This window comes from Mesoplodon bidens (genome assembly GCF_964165515.1).
Source record: "Mesoplodon bidens genome assembly, chromosome: 1".
Classification (NCBI taxonomy): Eukaryota; Metazoa; Chordata; class Mammalia; order Artiodactyla; family Ziphiidae; genus Mesoplodon; species Mesoplodon bidens.
Window position 1 is genome coordinate 87,329,362 of NC_138176.1, and position 20,278 is coordinate 87,349,639.

The following is a 20,278-nucleotide window of genomic DNA, read 5'->3' on the forward strand; positions in this document are numbered from 1 at the left end:
CACTAGCGGTGGTCTCTCAGCCTTAGCTTTCTCAACTTCAGCTGCCGCGCTTTGATGACGTCAATCTCCTGCGCCGAGGTACGAGCACGGCGCGCGTGAAGAGGTGCAGGGTGTCTTCTCCCGACGCATTCCAGTACCTGTGCGTCCCCTGACCCGACAGTATGAAGGAGACGCCACTCTCAAACTGCGAGCGCCGCTTTCTACTCCGCGCCATCGAAGAGAAAAAGGTAGACCGGGAATTTGGCGCTGCGTGAGCGCTCGGGTAGCGCGGCGGCCCGCAGCCTTCCGGCCTGGGCACACAGACCTAGCTCTCGCAGGCCCCGGGAGCCCCTGGGGGAGCGGCCGGTGGGTTCCCCCAAGGCCCCAATATTTATTTGGCTCCGGTGGGTTCTTTCCAAGGCTCAGGTCACCCCAGCGACTGTCAGTGCTCGGGCACCTAGTTTCCACTCTTCCTACGTGGAGTGGTTAGGATCACACTTAGCTCCAAGTGCTTAGCCCAAGGACTGCCTAGCACAGAGTAATAAATATTTGTATTAGGAATAAAGGAATGTTGTGCTTACAGCGGCTGGATGGCAGACAAACCTATGATTATAGGAACATCAAGATCTCATTTGGAACAGATTATGGGTGCTGCATTGTGGAACTTGGAAAAACAAGGTAACAAAGTATTCAAATTAGGTATAAGCTCAATAGGGAGAAATTTAAAAGAACTTGATTGACTCAGTTTACAAAGCAGATAAGTCTGGACAGTACTTTGTTTAGCTGCCCAAAATAAGTATGTTTTCTTTAATGCAAGACTTTGGTTTTATAGTCACACTTTACATTTTTAATCATGAATATATTTTCCGTCACATGAGTATCACATAGTTCTTTCTGATCCCTGTGAATCATATATACAGCCAGCAGTGATTGCACTGAATTTGTTCCTTGCATTTGTTGTCATTAAGTAGGGCCTACTGTCCTCCTTTTCCTGAGTGACATGAGAATTAGATTTTTAATATTCATTTGGAAGTTGTGAGGATATTGGTCAGATAATGTTGGTGAACCATGCCATAAGAAAACTCTTAGGACGTCTCAAGTTTGCATGCCATCTTGTATCACTAAATATTTGTTTTAGAAAAGAGAAGAAATGGTCATTGAATCTTAAAAATCTGTGGAATAGTAAATATTGTAATGATATTTTTTTTCCCTGTCATCTTTTTGGTTATGCCAATATGTGTTTTATTTCTGTATGTATTCTACTACTATACTTTGTAGGTAACTTCAACCTTTAATGATATATCATACTGAACATGTTATTACTCAACGTAGTGTAAGACTGAAAATTTTTAGATTTCCTTTTTTTTTTAATTGGAAAGGAAATACATTTAATTAACAGATCTGTACTTTATCTTTGCAGAGTTCTTGGACAGGTTTCCTGTGAACTTGTTTCTCCAAAACTCAATAGGGCAACAGAAGGTATTCTTTTTTTTAACCTTGAACTCTCTCAGATGGCTGCCCCAGCTTTTGAACCTGGCAGGTATTTAAATCTTTTTCCTAAGCTGCTTTAGCCAGAGAAGAGCCTAACAGGGGTGAGCTATTGTTTTACTGCCTGGTGTTATATTTCATGACATTAGCCCATTCCTGTTTTCATAGGCAGTCAGATCTCTTGGTGAAGTTGAATCGCCTCTTGGAAAGATGTCTAAGAAATTCGAAGTGTATAGACACTGAATCTCTCTGTGTTGTTGCTGGTGAAAAGGTGGGGAATATGCCCAAAATTCTTAATCTTGGGATGAGTATTGTTGATTCGTGGATCCCTGTATCTATACTTTCATTCTCAGAGCTTCGATTAATTCAGTTTTATTCTAGTTCACTTCACTTCACATATTCCTGAGTGCTACCCATAGAACTTTGTGTCATATCTCTTTGGAGGGACAAAAAAATTGGTGAAAATAGCAACTTGGATTTGTATACAAATTTCTTATTCAAAGAACTTGTGGTTTTTCACATACTTTCATTTATTTTCTTATGTTATTTAAGTGAGTTGATAGAAGCAGGTAATGTTTTCCTTTTTTATGGATGAAGAGCTAAAGAACTGATTAAATCCTTCATTTGGAGAGGTTTATTGACTTACACAGGGCTGCATAGTGAGTCATTGGTAGTCCGACATTGGAAATATTACTCTCAATATATTGTGCTATTTGATGATATTAGAACTTTATTCTTGATTAGAGTATTTTAACCATCTTTTTGACTCCAGAGAAGTCACTTGGCCTTTCCACATTCTATACTTGAATATAATACTATTTGCATTACTTGTAAGGTTCTCATAAATATTGTCAAGTAATAAAACCTAAGAGTTTGAGGTTTTTAAGTTAGGAGACACAATAAAAATATCATTAGGCTTGGAGTTAGGGGAATCTTAGTACTAAATGTAGAGTGGTTCTGTTTATTTACAGTATATATTTTACTGTTGTCAAATGACTCATAAAAAGGTAAACTATTGGTATTTCAGGTGTTGGTCTGGCTTGACATTTTTCTAAATGTATTTTTATTGATACAATAGAAGGAGTAACTGCATGTTTTAACAGCAAGAGAAAAATTTGCACATAGTGTTACCTTTTCTTATAAATAACCTCTGGTTGTGACTATTTAGGATTTATTTTTGTTTTGAATTCACATTCAGGTTTGGCAAATACGCGTGGACCTACATTTGTTAAATCATGATGGAAACATTATTGATGCTGCCAGCATTGCTGCAATTGTAGCCTTATGTCACTTCCGAAGGCCTGATGTCTCTGTCCAAGGAGATGAAGTAACACTGGTAAGCTTCCATGATGTGAGCCAGGCTCCTTCTTATGAATGATTGAATATCCTTGCTGTGCAGACAGCTTGTTTCTAATGAAGTCTTATTGTACATGGCAATTAAGTATGTTCTAAAATTTGTTCACAAGGCAAAAAATATGGTCACAGTTACCTTTGAAATCTCTTAAATCTCCTGTATTAAAGTTTTGTCAGTGAATGCTTACCCTATCCTGGTTTTTTTAGAATAGAACTAGATTACTTCTTTGGATTGAGCATTAGATTAAGTGGTTGGTTTATGCTTAGGGGGCATGTGTGAAAAATCATAATTCTCAGTATTTTCACAGTGAGATGCTTGTTCTTACTGTGTGGCAAAAACCCATCAGAAACACCTGGGAAGACTTAAAACATATTGCTAGTCTCCATCCTCAGAGTAGAATGGGGATAGGATGTATGAGTTTGTACTTCTGACAGAGTTCCCAGGTGATACTGGTAGTGCTGGTATAAGGACCACCTTTTGAAAACTATGGACCTATACTATTTACATTGTCCTTTCTTTTGTGCAGAGTATGTCAATTTCAATTTATATAAATTACATGCTAGAATAATGAAAGTGCACTCTGGTGATAATTTGATTCCTGAAGTTATAAAAGGAAACATCAGATGCCCAAATTCTCTAAGATGTCATTCATGATGATGTTTTTAGGAATTAGACTGGAGCAGACTCTTGAAAGACTTAGAGGTGTAGACAAAGTTTTATTAACAATAGAGACATGTTTAGAGAGGGGAGGTGGTATATGGAAGTAAAAAAGAAAATATAGAGTGATGAGTAGACAAAAAAGACATTGATTAAAAAATACTGTAGAGATATTGCTGGTGGTAAAGTGTTACAGCCATGTTGGAAGAGTTTGGCAGTTTCTTAAAAAGTTAAGTGTAAACTTATACAGCCTAGCAATTCTATATCTAAGAATGTACTCAAGGAGAATGAAAGTATACATTCACTCAAATACTTCTATGTGAATGTTCATAGCAGCATTATTCATTACAGCCAAAAACTGAAAATTAGCCAAATGTTCATCAACTAGTGAATGGAAAAACAAAGTGTGGTGTATCCACACAGTGGAATACTATTCAGCAGTAAAAAGGACCAAGCTACCAGTGTGATGTGTACTTCAAGGTGGATGAAACATGCTGAGTTGAAAGGAGGCAGATGCAAAAGACTGAAAATTGTTTGATTCCACTTACATGGAATGTCCAGAAAAGGCAGATTTATAGAGATAAAGTATTGATAGATCAGTGGTTGCTTTGGGCTGGGACTGGGAGTGATAATCAACTGCAAACACACTTAAGGGAATTTGGCGGAGTAATGAGAATTTTGTTTGTTTGTTTGCGGTAAGCAGGCCTCTCACTGTTGTGGCCTCTCCCGTTGCGGAGCACAGGCTCCGGACGCGCAGACTCAGCGGCCATGGCTCACGGGCCCAGCTGCTCCGCAGCATGTGGGATCTTCCCAGACCGGGGCACGAACCCATGTCCCCTGCATCGGCAGGCCGACTCTCAACCACTGCGCCACCAGTGAAGCCCAATGAGAATGTTTTAAAAACTGAATTGTGGTGATAGTTACTTCACTATATATTTACTAAAAAGTGAATTATTTACTAACAGTGGATTTTATGTTATGTAAATTATACCTCAATAAAGCTTTTTGACAAATACATAAAGTTTTAAGGAAGATGAATGGCAAAGTCAAACAGGTAGTTGCAAAAGAAGTTATTTAGGTACTCACTGAAGATTAAAGGGATTTCATTTTTTATTTTAATATTTGATGTACAAGATTATTTTTTGTACGTTTATAAGTTAGTGATTGTAATTATTGAAACTTTTATTTTCAAACAGTATACACTTGAAGAACGTGATCCTGTACCATTGAGCATCCACCACATGCCCATTTGTGTCAGTTTTGCCTTCTTCCAGCAAGGGTAAGTCTCGTCCTTGTCATGGCTGAAATTATAAATGCAGCTAGGAACTTTTTTGTTCCATTCAAATGTGCCGTAGGCAAACGAACAAACCCCTTGTTTAATATTAGAGCACCTTATAGTTATTTTCTTTCTTTCTTAAGAGCATTACTTGACAAATGCTCAGAACTAAGAGCTTTCTCAGTAGAAGTGACAAATTCTCCTTTAATGAAGAGACTTCACATTTTTCTTTTCATGGCATACTTATACGTTTATGAGTTTACCACAGCATGGTAGTGTATCTTTCCTAGAGGTGTACAGATGTTAGGCTCTAATTTTGGAAAGTAGGCTGAGAATGACTGTGGATTAATGGAAGAGGACTTTGGAATATATTTGAGGAGCATATTATATGGAATAGTTGTAGGATAGGCACAGGTTACAAGGCGGAAACGTTCACAGATGAGAAAAAAAAATCTTGTTTTCCTTCAGCTCTCCAGCAGTTTCTTCACAACTCACTGCTAATTCCTCCTACAACAGAAAACCTGGAATCTTAGGTCCATGTAAGGCGCCTTTAAATGAAAGCTTGAGCCTTAAATCTGTTTAGAAACAAAGAGATGTATAAATATTTTAGCAAATTTATGACTAAGAACTAGAGAAAAGCTTTCATCTTTCTGTCACTGTAGTATAGAACTTTATTAGAGGGAAATAGACCAGCACTGTCCTGTAGAATTATGACATGAGCCATATATGTAATTTTAGTAGCCACATTAAAAGGGTAAAAAGAAACAGGTAAAATTAATTTTGATATTTTATTTTATTTGATATATCTAAAATATTTTAATATATAATCAATACCTTAAAAATTATTCCTGAGATATTTCACATTCTTTTATTTCTACTAAGTCTTTGAAATCGAGTATTTTATACTAATAGTACATCTTAGTTTGGACTAGCCACATTTCAAGGGCTCAGTAACCACATGTGATTAGAGGCTAACATTGGACAGTGTGGAAATAGGCAGTAATTTTTTGTAATGAGCCATTAGCAGAACCTGGAAGAATTTCAGAGTACAGGATATTAGGGAAACTTTAAAATTAACCAAATTAATGTTATAATAATTCTGTTGTCTCTTTTCAGATTAAAGTGACTCAGATTCATAGGCTCAGACCTACACTGTGTTGACCTTATTATAATGCTATCTTTTAAAAATATCCATTAGCTTAAAATTGACAAGCACTCAGCATCAGATATGTTCATGTCCGTTTAACATTCATTTCAGAACATACTTATTGGTGGATCCCAATGAACGAGAAGAACGTGTAATGGATGGCTTGCTGGTGATTGCCATGAATAAGCATCGAGAGATTTGTACCATCCAATCCAGTGGTGGGATAATGCTGCTAAAAGATCAAGTCAGTGCTTTGATTTGATTAATGTTCCATTAAAAATAGGTCTGTTCTTTTTAGAAACTTTTTCTTGTTTTTAAACTAAAATCCTGATACAGCTTTCCGGGTGACACTGTGCAGCCCTGTCTTGAACAGAGCTATGGATCACTGACAGAAAGGAAGTTAGTGTATCTGTGGCCTCTTGAGTGGTATCTTCTACATTGTCATAGAAAAGTTTTTGGGTCAGTTCCCTTAACATTTAAAAATAGCTCTCACATCTTGCCTTAATTTGTGTTTACACTGTATTATTTTCATATTTAAAAAAGCTTAAATTGCAAAGGTAGAAAAACTAATCTCATGTTTTTAGTTTTGTTAGAGAAAGCTACTTGATTTGTTGTCTTTAAATAACAGAGTTCACTTTTATAAATAGGTTTTGAGATGTAGTAAAATAGCTGGTGTGAAGGTAGCAGAAATTACAGAGCTAATACAGAAAGCTTTGGAGAACGACCAGAAAGTTAGGTAAGTTTGATTTTTTTAGAACTGAATGGTCTTGTTATAGATTTTTCTGTTGAGGATTTTTCTCGCACAAGCATGACTATACAGTTTTTACACTCAGTCTTTCCCTATCTGTTCATCTCAGTTGAATATACTAAATGTTTTTTGAAAGTTGATTGAACTATTTATTGTATTCCAGTTTACACATAATCTGTATTAAAAAGCCACATGATATTTTTTGTTTAAAAAATTAACATTTTCTTAGAAAAAAAGAATCCAGTAGCTCATGTTAACAGAAAGAATACAAACTGGGGTTGATTCCCATCTCTTCTTACTGTGTGACATTAAGCAACAGCTATATCTCAGCACTTTAGTGTCTTCTGTAATATGGGAAGTTAATGCCTACCTGGTGGGGCTGGTTTGAGGATTGGAGAATAATATGCTTTAAGTACATAACACATGCTTGGCACATGGTTTAATAAATGGTTAATTATAGTCACTTTTTATTATCTCACTTGATAGGCATAGTAAATTGGTGGGGTTAAGTTAGTCAAATAGTTTCTCATCCAATTTCTGATCTATCAAAAGGATAAAATAGTTAACTTTTTTCTCCTTTCCTGTCTTCTCTCCCATCTCTCATTCCCCCTTCCCTCCCAATTCCCCAAAAAACCCACACAGGAAAGAAGGTGGAAAGTTTGGCTTTGCAGAATCTATAGCAAATCAAAGGATCACAGCATTTAGAATGGAAAAGGCCCCTATTGATACCTCCGATGTAGAGGAGAAAGCAGAAGAAATCATTTCTGAAGCTGAACCTCCTTCAGAAGTGTATCTTTACTGGGTGTTTTTGGTAAAAACAAGATTCATAACACTTTGGGCATTATTAGGGCTCTGTGAAGCGTGTGCATATGGAAATTGGTTTTCTGAAACACTGTACTTTGTTAGAAAAAAACATTTAAGATATAAGACAAGATAGTGATGAGTCATATTAAATTGATGGTGTAACATCTACCTTCTCTTCAGCTATCCTACCAAAACCAGAAAATTCTCTTAAGAACCAATTTACAGCATTTCATTTTCCTTTGGAAAATTGTTCTCTAATCTCACTGGCATGGTCAGACACTATACATTATTACACCTTGTTCTTATTTTTTTAAATAAATTTATTTACTCATGTATTTATTTTTGGCTGCATTGGGTCTTCGTTGCTGCATGTGGGCTTTCTCTGGTTGTGGCGAGCAGGGGCTACTCTCCGTTGTGGTGCATGGGCTTCTCATTGCAGTGGCTTCTCTTGATGCAGAGCACGGGCTCTAGGCGCTCGGGCTTCAGTAGCTGTGGCTCGCGGGCTCTAGAGCGCAGGCTCAGCAGTTGTGGCGCACGGGCTTAGTTGCTCCACGGCATGTGGGATCTTCCCGGACCAGGGCTCGAACCCATGTCCCCCTGCATTGGCAGGTGGATTCTTAACCACTGCGCCACCAGGGAAGTCCCCACATTATTCTCGAAGTTCATTCATTCACCAGATTTATTACTGCAACTAAAATGTTCAGAGCAAGTGTGTCTCTTGATATTTCTCACCCATTGTGTCCATAAAATCTTAACCTGAGTTATACACTATTCTTCACTGTTCAGCCATCCATAGTATAGCTATTAGTAAATTTTTTCCTAATAATTTGAGGCACACTTCAATCAATCTTAAAGGAAGAAAACTTTCATTCTAATCATTTTCAGCACTGCATCAAATAGCAGTATTTTTGTTATTCAGTTTTCTTAACTTGCTAAGTGTTTCGAAACCTGTGCTGTGGACTCCTGGAACCGCCCAAATTGGAGAGGGAATAGAAAACTCCTGGGGTGATCTTGAAGACTCTGAGAAGGAAGAGGAAGATGAAGGTGGCAGTGATGAAGCTATTATTCTTGATAGTATAAAAATGGACACGGGAGAAGTCTCTAATACTGGAAGCCAAGGTATGTGATACTTTATGGCTATATGTAATATGTATATATATATATCTCCCTATTTTAGGAATCTTATTTTTATATTAGTTACTTTTTTAGAGGGGCTAAATATTTTGTAATTTAAATTTCAACTAAACTGTTGAGGCTAACTGCAAGAATATGCTTATCTTTGAGGAATAGTGGTATTCTTTGGTATGTGAAGGGAGTGGCATTTTTTATTTTAAAGGGTTTTTTTTGTCTGTTTTTGTATCTTATCCGGGCCAGTTTTAAGGGGATGAGTTTCTTAAAATCTCATTCCTGTGTGCTATTTTTTTTTTGTATAGTTTCTAGACTCAAACATAAAAAGGCAGTATCATAACGTATATTACAGCAGTGCCATCCACAGAACTTTCTGCAGTGTTAGAAACGTTCTGTCTCTACACTGTCCAGCATAGTAGCCACTAGCCACATGTAGCTACTGAGCAGTGAAATGTGGCTTGTGTGAAGAATTCTAAATTTTAATAAATCAAACAAGGAAGGATCTAGGAAGTAGGTTGGTAGAGAACTAAAGGATGCAGCTATTAAATCTGAGAAAATAGTGAAGGTGATAATGTTTCGGTGTGTAATGCACATACCTGCCTGCCTTAAAGGAAGATTATTGCCTGTAAATATTACTGAGAACCTGCTGGGGTTTTTTGTAAGGCAAAAAAAAAAAAAAAAATCCCCATTAATTGGGACCCTTATTCAGCTTCCCCAGTGGTCACTTCTATTTAGTATTATTCTTCCAGACCTCGTTCCATGTATTTACTATATATTTACACCAACATAAGCTGCTTAAACACAGGGACTATTTATTGATAGATGTTACTTTTTTTTTTTAACTCCATATGCCTTTATATATTTGTGAAATTTTTCTAATAAGGAGAAAGTAATTGAAAACTGTTTAAATATAAAGAATTAATGTCGTAAGTTTCATGGGGAAAATGGGCAAAAGAACAGAAAGACGTTTCTGTTCTTTTGCCCATTTTTTGTTTCTGTTCCTATTTGTATTTGCATTCTTAAATACAAATGGCCAGAAACACATTGGCAAGGGTGTATAGGAAAATGGGTTAATATACTATTCTTAGAGTGTAAATTGAAACGTTTCTGGAGGGATCTGGCAAAAATGTCTTTCGGAAGGTGTATGCCTTTTGACCCAGTAATTCTGCTTCTAGGTATTTTCCCCTTTAGTGTTGTTTGTAATAGGGATAAATTTAAAATCTAGATCTTCAAAATTAACAAATTCAAAGAGTAGCACAAGGAATTCAGTTGGCATATTGACTTGTTTCCAAATTGGTTCTATAAGATGCTCTATGTGTGTGTGTATAGTGTGTGTGTGTGTGTGTACATATATACACACTCACACACACACATGTATGTAGAATTATCCCCCTCACTTTAATTCTATTAAAGAAGCAAACATAAGGTTTTTTAGAGTACCAAGGAATAACCTCAGGGAAGAACCAATAGTAGATCTGTAAGCCTCCACCCAAAATGCTGCTTGGGCTCTCTATCTGAAACTTATATTCCTTTCTTAACATTTTCTTAAAAGATGCCCCTATAGTGCTCTCAGACAGTGAAGAAGAAGAAATGATCATTTTAGAACCAGATAAGAATCCGAAGAAAATAAGGTAACAAATTTCTGGTTTATTTCAAATGTATACATATACTCAAGACTTTTTAGAAGCTTGCTCTCTGGGTTTCTTCAACCTGAGATTTATAGAATTAGGTCTGTAAAACTGCTTGGATGCCTTTCAAGGTTACAGTATTCTTCTGTCATAGGTGGCAAAAGTAAGCTCCTAGTACTAATAAATACTGTTAAAACTTGTTAATTTACTTTGTTCACAGAACACAGACCATCAGTGCAACACAAGTAAAAGCACCAAGTAAAAAGCCAGTGAAAAAGAGAAAAAAGAAGAGAGCTGCTAATTAAAGTTCACATAGTTGTATATTTGTGTATATAACTATTAAAAAGGTATTTATTCAGTGCTAACAACCTTGGGTATTATTCACAAACCCATTATAGAATCTAGTTCTTTACATTATTTTTACATTATGCTTTAAAATAAACGTCTGGAGAACTCTTTAAAACAGGTTTTAAATAACTGTCACTTTGGTTAGGTCAAGTGTAGTAAAAGTTGATGAATGAAAAAGCATTTTCATAGTGTGTACAAAGACCTGAAAGAGTCTTCTTAGATTATGCCCAAGTCAGACAGTTGGCCCAGTTCCTTAGGGAGGTGAATGTCATCACCTGTGTGTTGGAAGGAGAAGCCTTCCCAGTCCCCATGCTTTAATAAACAAAATTAATTTTTCTGAGTGACATCCTGAAGTCAAATTTTTACCTCAAATTAAATTTGACTTACAAACCAAATTTTCCAAATCAATTTATTTCTTATTATCCTGACAGCTGGCATCATTAATACTTTAACAAAAACCACTTAAAAATAGCCAAATATCTAAGATAGTTACATGTACAAAAGATATACAAATTAAAACCTTTAAAAAGTAATAGATACCATAATTTGTACTTGACCATAACTTCTGTATTCAGAAATGATTGTAAAATTAAAACCTAAGATAAAATCTGTACACCATATACTTTGAGTGATTTACATCCTAGAAAACAAAGGCAGTCTTTCACTGTTACACATTTAGTGTCTCTGGTGGGTTGAGGTGAGAAACACCATGATACCTGTAAGCAGGGAAAAAAAAATCCATTTTTAGTAAACATTTATTGGGTGAAACAGATTATAGAATGAAACTTATACTAGGAACTCACAAATGCTATTTCTGTCTACTTGAATTAATGGTTATAAAACCATAGTCTGCTCCCCAACACTTGCATGCATGCCCCCCATTCCTCTCCCCTCTTCTCCCTCAAATACAGGACAGAAGCTCAAAACACAGCTGCTAAGAGAACAGTTGCTTAAGGAGGCTGTGCCTGATTTGTGAATCCCTTAAATAAAGTTAAAATGTCAAGGATCTCTGAACCGTACGATAGCCTGGAAAAGCAAGCTTCTTTGGTATCTACTGCTGTTAATTCTTACTTTGAGTTTTTGTACTTTTCTCTTATTGACTGTTGTGCATGCCGCGGAGCTCTGAGGTAGGTCTGGTGAAGGTCCATGAGACAAGGCTTTAGAGTTTCCAGCGTATATCCAGTCTTTTGTACTAATGATTCAGGCTGCAGGAGGGAGGACAGAACCACTGAGTTTTGTTTTTAGTAACAGACACTGAATACAAGTTAGTAGTTGGCATTAAGCTTGAGTTTTGTTAAACTTCAGTCCTAACACCTCCAACTAACATCTTCCAGTTTTCTCAAGCTCTTTCGCTAACTTCGATCAATTTTTACTATTTTCCTTGCCAACAGCAAGTCTTATGGCCTGAATTCTTCAAGCACACCTTTCAAGTCCAAGCATTAATAGTAACCAAGCTTTCTACCTAATAGATGCTATTAAACAGGTAAGACAAAATGCTTTCAACAGTGTAGGTGGTTGAATAGCTCTTCCAGTTCAGTACATCTAGACAACTGTCAGTTGTATAGGACAGTTACTTAACCTATCTGGCACAAGCATTTACAGCACAAGGTGGATGTGTGAGGACATCATCATACATACCCAGCTTTGTCCCGTGACAGTGTAGAGTGCTAAATGAAAGGCTGCTGCGGCGATAACTGATGGCAAATACTTTAGATATGGGTCAGCATCTATCAAACTTAACTCTCCCAAAAACTGGAATGAAAAAATAAATATACTTTATCATAAGAGTTGTGGAATTCAAAACTCAAATCCTTACCTTCTGACCGAATATTTTGTTATCTTTAAGACTGGCTCTGTAGCAACCATCGCCACATCTTTAAATATATTCACTATCATTTTGCTTCATTCTCATCCTGTATTTTTCCTCCTTTAATAGCTTTAAAAACAACTCTTCTGGCTACCATTTACCAAGACTTCATCCTCATACCACTATTCCTAGTGCTTTCTCCATTTATGTTTTCTTTTGCCAATGATAGGCTTTCTTTCATACTGCAGCACTAACCTGTCCCCAGAATACTAAATCCCTTGACCAAGGCTGTATAATGAAACTAGAGCTTCCCCCTAATTGTGACTGTAGAATCTTCATTCAACAAAATGAAAAGAACTTACCATTGCTAAACTTTCAACTTTGCAGTTTGCAGACTGCTGGTGCAGAAAGTACTGGGTAAGAAACTGATTTATTGTTGGTGCAGCTAAGTCAAAAGCAAGGACTTTTAAAACTAGGTGCTCCATTCTCAGAACTTGTTTCTTGGTATAAGTGTCATCTGTAATGTATACAAACTCTGCTACTTCTGGGGGGTATATTTCTTCAAACTTTCTACAATGAAAGAAGTTTTAAGTAATCAGTCCTTTTATAAGAAAAGCAAGCTTGTTTATCCCAACTTGAAATCCCTTAAGCAGAATAAATGGAACGAATCCAAAACCAGTTGCCTGTTTCCACGGATACTTGACCATTTCTAGCCAAGACTAGGTAAATGCTAATTAAAAGCCCCAAATATTTCTCCCACTTCAGTTAAAGGAAATAAGTGAGAGACTGACTTCCCAAGATGGGAATAATGCCAGAGTTCACCAAGTAACCGAAAATGTAGGAAATTTCCTTAGAAAAATAAATAATTTACATTCTAGTTTTCATGTCTTAATGGAGAAAACATAAGATTTTGCTTATATACCAGAAAGTACTTTAAAGTGGAAGGAACCACCTTGTAACCTAGTCCTGGTGTATTAAAATGTCGCCAGTCTGTAGGTTCATTCAAGGTGCCCTGAAATCCAGATCTAGGAAAATTAATGTCCTAAATTTAAAGTTTCATCCACTCCACCATCCCTAAAGTAGTCGCTGACTCCCTGCCTTGTATAGTATGTTAAAATGTCACAGTTTAGGGGCGTCCCTGGTGGCGCAGTGGTTGAGAGTCCGCCTGCCGATGCAGGGGACACAGGTTCGTGCCCCGGTCCGGGAAGATCCCACATGCCGCGCAGCGGCTGGGCCCGTGAGCCATGGCTGCTGAGCCTGTGCGTCCGGAGCCTGTGCTCAGCAACGGGAGAAGCCACAGCAGTGAGAGGCCCGCGTACCACAAAAAAAATGTCACACTTTAAAAAATCACAATTTCTTCCCTACACAGAAAGATACAACTAATCACTTTTAACCCAACAAACCAAGTTGTACTTACGAGGCTAACAGCATAGCAGCAGTGCCCACAAGCTGAAGTTTTCCTCTCAACACAGACATCGATGAAAGAAACCTATCAATGTAGTTCACAGCCAAATGCAGGGTCTCATTCTGTAGTTTATATTCTTCTCCTACTTCAACTAACCAGTCCACGAGGATAGCCCTCATACTGTTAGTAATGTCTGGCTGTTTCTTCATGTAACCCACTTTAGGCTTACACTTAACCTGTTGAGAAGGTTACTTAGTATAGTGTTAAAACTGCAGTTAGATTATTCTACCATTAACAGATGCTGCCTATATGCTAGAAACTTAAGTAGAGCATTAGAGTAATTCACTGGCAGTTAAAAAACTTAAAAACATCCTCAATTTCCTTTCACCACAGTGAACAAATAGTGTAAAAAGTAGATTCAGAGAGCCTTTACCTCCATTTCCCTAAGGTATGTGTGAATGTCCTCATGGTAGTCTGGTACTTCATTAACACTCACTGGCTTTTCATCTTCCAATACAATTGACATATCCATAGTATGTGGTGACTCTGGGAGAATTCAAAAGTACAGTGAAGTTCACTTTTCATTTTTGACTTAATTTAAGAGCTAAAAGTGATTGCTGTTTTAAGGAGTCCCAAACTACCAATGTGTTTATTTCATCCAACTAAAAAGAGCTTGTTACGACAAAGTACATAGAAGATTTAACTCTGATTTTAGTACCTATGTCCACTTAGTTTTGGAATGATTTTAATTAACAAGAAAAAGTACTGACAAACCATTAACAGGAAAATGAGTTAGAGGAGCAGGTATTATGTTGAAGTATCTTCATCTCCCATAACAGGAGTACACTGGTTTTGCTAGGACAAAGTTAAAATCCACGTTTGGAGATATCTAGGATTTGTCATAAGAGAGTTTTCAGACCCCTAAGTCTAACATTCAAAGCACAATCCAGGCAATAACTAGAAGTAGGGCTAACAAGTGTGCTAAAGAGAAACTCAGATTTCTTATGAGCAGTTCAAACACATTAACACTAAAATCAACAGGTGATTCTTTTTTGGTAAATTTAAATTATCTTTGAAGGCAAAAATATCATCCATTCTTTTTACTTCAAGGTTTGAGTTTAAAATTTGTTGCAGATTTTAAATAAAAATACACCAATTATTTTATTTCCATAGGACTTCCCTGCTACACCTCTCATCCATAGAACTAAAGCTGAGATTGAATTTAGTGAGCTGTCCAGTGACTAGATAGCCTGATGGTAAAGAAGCAGCACAAAGAGTTGTCTATAGCAGCTACTCTGACCCACAGGAGGACAATGTCCCTCTCTGGTATCAGACAATCACTCAGACTGATTTTACAGAAACAAAGTTTTAAAGGTGGAAGAGGTGTTGACTATCTCAGTATTTAAAGCTGCATTCTCAAATAGCACTCTATTTGAGAATGGTATGTACAAAGTGAGTCTTAATACAACTGAAATATATTCTCCCAGTCAAGCAAACATTTCCAGGGTCAGATTAAAATAAGTCTGAGATCTAATGAAATTGATGTAATTGGCAGTGTACCAGAAGGAGCACGGGATTAGGATCCTTTTGTAGGTCACTAGGTCTTGGATTAGCTGTGAGGCCTGAGATAAGTCACACCCTTTCTAAGCTTGTTACATTAAACCTAACTCATAATGTAGTTAAGGATCAGGTAAGATAATGTTTTGAAAAGCAAAATTTCATTAATCCAGTCTATTCAGTAATTATGATTACATTGATCTGATACAAATTTTCTTTAAAACTTACCAAAACTACCATCCATTGGGTAATCAAGAGGTACCAGTGGTTTTCTTGGTCCTGGTAAAGTAACAGCTGAATTAAAAGCCAAGACATCTTCACTTTCTGGTTTTTTAGATTCAACTGGCCTCTTTTGAGTCTCTGCTTCTGCTTCATCCACATGAATGGTAAATGCAGGCTGTTGACTGTTTGCTTTCCAGGGAGGAACGGTGACATGCTCATCATTTATAGGAAGATCCTTAAGAGGTGCAACCTAAAAAATAAATAACTGGCTTTGAGCCTATTAAGTGGAATTTTGTTCTGCTTTCATCCCCTTATACTGCATTTACTCCCAATTACTCTAACAGGAAAATTAAACTTTAGGGGGGAAGATCCAGACAAGGAAACTTGAGTAGTCAGTCGGAGAAAGAAGGGATGTTCCAATTTGTCACAGGCATTCCTGCAAGGGTTTTAGAGTCTCACTAAGTGGAACTGGGCAAAACTAATCAAGGCCACGAGATGGGTGGAGTGGCAGGCCGAAAAATGCCAAATTTAGGAGAGATGGCAAAAAAGTGGTTTACCTCTTTCGCCCCAGGGTGGAGCAACAGAGCAAATTCGGTAAGATGGCGGAATTGACCAAAAGCAAAGTATTTTTTATACCCTTTCCTAAAGCAGAGGTAATCTCTTAACCATATGGGGAGGATGAAGGAAGTCCGAGCAGTGCCTGGGGCTTAAAAGCAGAGAGAAAGGCGTGGAGGCGGGCAAAGACCATACTCAGGTTGTAGGGCTTGGTTTGACTTCGTTACCTATAGAAAAATACTCCCAATGGAGGAGAGCGGACAGGCAGCACAAACGCAGAGTGCTGGCAGGGAGAGTAATGGGAGAAACTAATGGGAGTAATGTGGCATCCTACACTCCAGAAAACCAGGGATCAAGGGACTCCAGATCCTGGCTTCCCGCGAAAAGGCCAGGGGATGCTTTCTCGCCACTCTCCTCTGCCGGCTAAACCCATGCAAAACTCCCGCTCGGCCCACCCTCCTGCAGATACGGCTCACTGCTTTACCCGTCGCGTCTTAGGCCTCTGCTGCGGCGCTGGTCCCCGCGAGTTCCCGGCCTTCAGTACCGCCAGCCCAGCGCGGGTCCGGGACTGCTGGGTGGGCGCCGCCTTCTCGGGGTTGATGTTCTCCTGGTCCTCCTGGAGCGCCGTCTGCTGCAATGTTAACAGCGCCGAGCCTGCCTCGCGGGCCGCAGGCCCGGGCGCGGAGCTGCCCAACATCACTGCTCCCGGGGGCGCGGCGGGATCAGCCTGCGGCGCCAAGCAGCGTGCACTGCGTCCCGCCGACCAGCCTAGGTGCACTCCAGCCGTACCCGCCCGCCGCAGCTCGGGCCAGCCTACCCACCCGCTGGCCCGCTCGAGATCGTGTAGGACCGAGGAGGTTGTGAAAGGCGGAGGCAGGCACTGCCGGGCGTGGAGGGCCAAGGACGCCCCCGAAATGAAGCAAGCAGCCCGCCGGAGCGGCGGCTGTTCATGCAGTTCAAGTATCCCGCGACTATTGAAATGGACCAATGAAAAGAGCCGAGGCCCGTGACGTCACTCGGAGCGACGCGGTCGCAGGCGAGTGAAGGCGGCTGCGAAGGCAACCGAGCAGGGGCGGAGCGGGGCGAAGAGATGTCGAACGGCGGCAGGAGGAAGTACGCGCGCCCGGCGGGGAGGCGGGGCCTAAGTCTACTGTGACTTTAAATAGGGCCGCTAGGCGGTCCCTGTCTCGGGGCAAGGGCTGTAACTAGGATAAGCTGAATTAAACTTTAGCAATTAGTAGCGGGCCGCCCCGGCCTTCTGCCCTAGGACCTCCAGTTAGCTTGACTGACTAGTTTCTCAAGGTCTAAAATCTGATCCGGCCACATACTGGCCTGGTGGTCTTGTTCAAGTTATTCAGTGTCTCCAATTCTCAATTTTCCTATCTGTTAATTGGGAATAATATCTACGCGTTATACAGTTGTCGTTAGTATTAAATAACGTGCATAAATCATTTAACACGCTGCTTATGTAACTGATATAATATTGGACGACTATAATGTCATCTTACCATTTAGGTGTTTCTTCACAGACTTATGCTTTTTATTTTTCCTAATGAAGATGCAATTAATTTAAAGTGCCACCTTGAACTGTTGATATATGTAACAAACAGTAATATACTACAAGAAATTCAACTAGACAGTCATTAATTTTTATTTCTTTTTTTCCCCAAGGTGTGGCAGCCGACAAAAAGCACGGAGTAAACTTCTAGTGACCTAGATATAATTATGTGTTCTATTTAGAAATGAAGGTTGTTTAAACATAGTAAAAACAATATGACCTTATAAAAGTAAAACTCTCTTAGCAATATGTGCCTTTAACAAATTTTCACATTTAATATACAAGGCTTGCACATAACTAATAAATATAATGGTATAAAATTAAGAAGCACGGTTGTTTTCCAACAAATTCATAAGTGTGCCCTTCTTAAAAACACACAGAATAGTTTATTTTCTATTGTAATCCTTATGCTATTTTAAACAACCTTTAAGTACAATATTCACCTGAATATGAATAAAATATGAATTAAGATTAATGACTTCCATAGCCTTAAAGTCATATTTCCCTCCATTTATGATAAAAAAGAATTCAGTGGATATTAGTGCAGGAAAATCTAAGAAGCTATCACTATTTCGACACTATTCACATGTAGTATACTTGTATATAGCCCTACTTGTTACAGCACATCAAGTTAAGATCCCCCCAGTCTGTGCAAATTCTGCTGATTTCCCTGGCCAACTCAAGTATTTTACAAACTGAGCATGGGTCACAAAACATTACCAAGCAACGGCAAAATCAATTGTAAATCAATCTCAATTCCTAAAAAAAAATTTGTTATTTCCCCTGGTTGACAACATACATAGTAACCAGAACGCAATCCAGGCACCAGAACTTGTGTTCCACCTTTACAAAATAATAGCATGTCCTCTTAAACATTTAACCTCACTGAGAATGTTTTCTTACATGATTTGACAAAATAATCAATATATGTTGTCAAGATCAAATGAGGAGGGACTTCCTTGGTGGCACAGTGGTTAAGAATCCGCCTGCCAATGCAGGGAACACGGGTTCAATCCCTGGTCCAGGAAGATCCCACATGCCGCGGAGCAACTAAGCCCGTGCACCACTACTGAGCCTGTGCTCTAGAGCCCACGAGCCACAACTACTGAAGCCTGCGCGCCTAGAGCCCGTGCTCCACAACAAGAGAAGCCACCCCAACGAGAAGCCCGCGCACCGCAACGAAGAGCAGCCCCCACTCACCGCAACTAGAGACAGCCTGCACACAGCAACAAAGACCCAACGCAGCCAAAAATAAATTAATTAAAAGAAAAAAGATCAAATGAGGTAACATACGTAAATACATTTTGAAAACTGTAAAGCAGTTTATACATATGTGTGTTACCTTATTAAATATTTGAATATATTTTTATTTTCCAAATAGTTCTCGATTATTATAAACATTATAATTATTATAAAATAATTATTTTATATGATGATTATTATAAAACATCCACTTGAAAAAAATTCATTAAAATCCCTTATAATCATTCCACTTGTTTTAAAAATAAAAATTCTCTTTATTTTTAAAAAGTTCCATTTGTCAAAAAAAATAGAAACATTACTAAAAAAAAGTCGTAACATATATTTTTAGATAATATTAAAAAACGCACTTGAAATAAAAGTATATACAGTTAGCTTGCAATTCTATTTTAACATTTTTCATTTAAACATACAGCTTCTTTGGAACTTTACCTTATTTATATTTCATGCAGCATCAAAGAAAGCAATCAATGCATTTTGGTCATAACTGTCCAGAATCTCCAGTAAAAGAGGCACTTTGGTTTTTACATTGGTGCCTTTGAATTTGAATTTATCTATGAAAAGATCGGTGATCATGCCTATAAAGAAAAAAAATGTTAATTTTCTGTCATTAATTCTATTAATGACACATTATTTAATGAAAGTAAGCAACTGCTTGATAATCTATTTCTAAGCACCTGTAATTCCATTATTTAACATACAGAAATCTGAAAGGATTGATGCATTAAAAAATATTTGGGGGGATTTTAAGGCAAGTTTCAAAATATATATCATTTGGCTAATAACCCTCTTAACAATTGGTTATAAGCTATTAATTCAGACAGTCAACTGCTGACCACTTTTGAACTGCTATTGGTATATATAAAATTACAATAAGTGGGTTTTTTTTTTTGCACCAGGCTGACCATTTTGACATAGTGTAGACATATTCTGTTCATAACAGCTTTATCTGAATTAAAATATCCCATCTATATGTTGACGATTCTTAGGATTTGACTTGAAGGCAAATATTTCTAGTTTCAAAGATCTGGGCAAATTATTTCACCTTTGAGTTTTTGCATATATATAGTGGGAATAATTCAAGCTATCAATCTTTTATCCAAAACTCTTGATGCAAGATGTGTTTCAGAATTTTTCATATTTTAGGAAGATAATAAAAGGAATATACCATAATATACCATATATATGGCATAATACCCGTGGAAAGTGAGTGGCAGCATCTGATAACAAAACATAACATTTCTGCAACAAAATATATGAATATTCATACTAAGTGGAATAAAAAAACTATAAATAACCTCGTATCAGTTTAAGTGAGGTTTTATCATTAATTCAGATCAAGTCAGATTTATTGCCA

The 20,278-nt window shown here is 37.9% G+C and overlaps 3 protein-coding genes across 6 annotated transcripts in view; 1 reads left to right on the plus strand and 2 right to left on the minus strand.

Moving 5' to 3' along the window:
- Positions 1–72: 72 nt before the first annotated feature.
- Positions 73–10,567, plus strand: EXOSC9 (exosome component 9). The gene is made up of 12 exons (XM_081240792.1): positions 73–227; positions 563–657; positions 1,400–1,519; positions 1,636–1,738; positions 2,666–2,803; positions 4,675–4,757; positions 6,013–6,145; positions 6,549–6,637; positions 7,292–7,438; positions 8,391–8,572; positions 10,134–10,212; positions 10,430–10,567. Exons 1-12 carry the CDS (start codon positions 162–164, stop codon positions 10,512–10,514), a joined length of 1,320 nt encoding a protein of 439 aa, XP_081096918.1. The 5' UTR covers positions 73–161; the 3' UTR covers positions 10,515–10,567.
- Positions 10,209–17,059, minus strand: CCNA2 (cyclin A2). Its single transcript, XM_081240803.1, has 8 exons — positions 16,588–17,059; positions 15,555–15,798; positions 14,203–14,315; positions 13,782–14,005; positions 12,727–12,934; positions 12,196–12,309; positions 11,629–11,762; positions 10,209–11,273 (listed from the first exon to the last, which is right to left on the minus strand). The coding sequence occupies exons 1-8, from the start codon at positions 16,798–16,800 to the stop codon at positions 11,225–11,227; spliced, it is 1,299 nt and encodes a 432-aa protein (XP_081096929.1). The 5' UTR covers positions 16,801–17,059; the 3' UTR covers positions 10,209–11,224.
- Positions 17,060–17,108: 49 nt separating this feature from the next.
- BBS7 (Bardet-Biedl syndrome 7) overlaps positions 17,109–20,278 on the minus strand; it is a 44,893-nt gene continuing 41,723 nt past the window's right edge. For 2 of the 4 annotated variants that reach the window (XM_081240738.1, XM_081240735.1), the window contains one exon: positions 19,038–19,499. In XM_081240738.1, coding sequence (XP_081096864.1) covers positions 19,366–19,499 — 134 coding nt within the window. In that variant the 3' untranslated portion in view covers positions 19,038–19,365. Of the gene's footprint in view, positions 18,867–19,037; positions 19,500–20,278 lie in introns of those variants that run through there. The other 2 variants (XM_081240736.1, XM_081240737.1) reach the window with 2 other exon arrangements.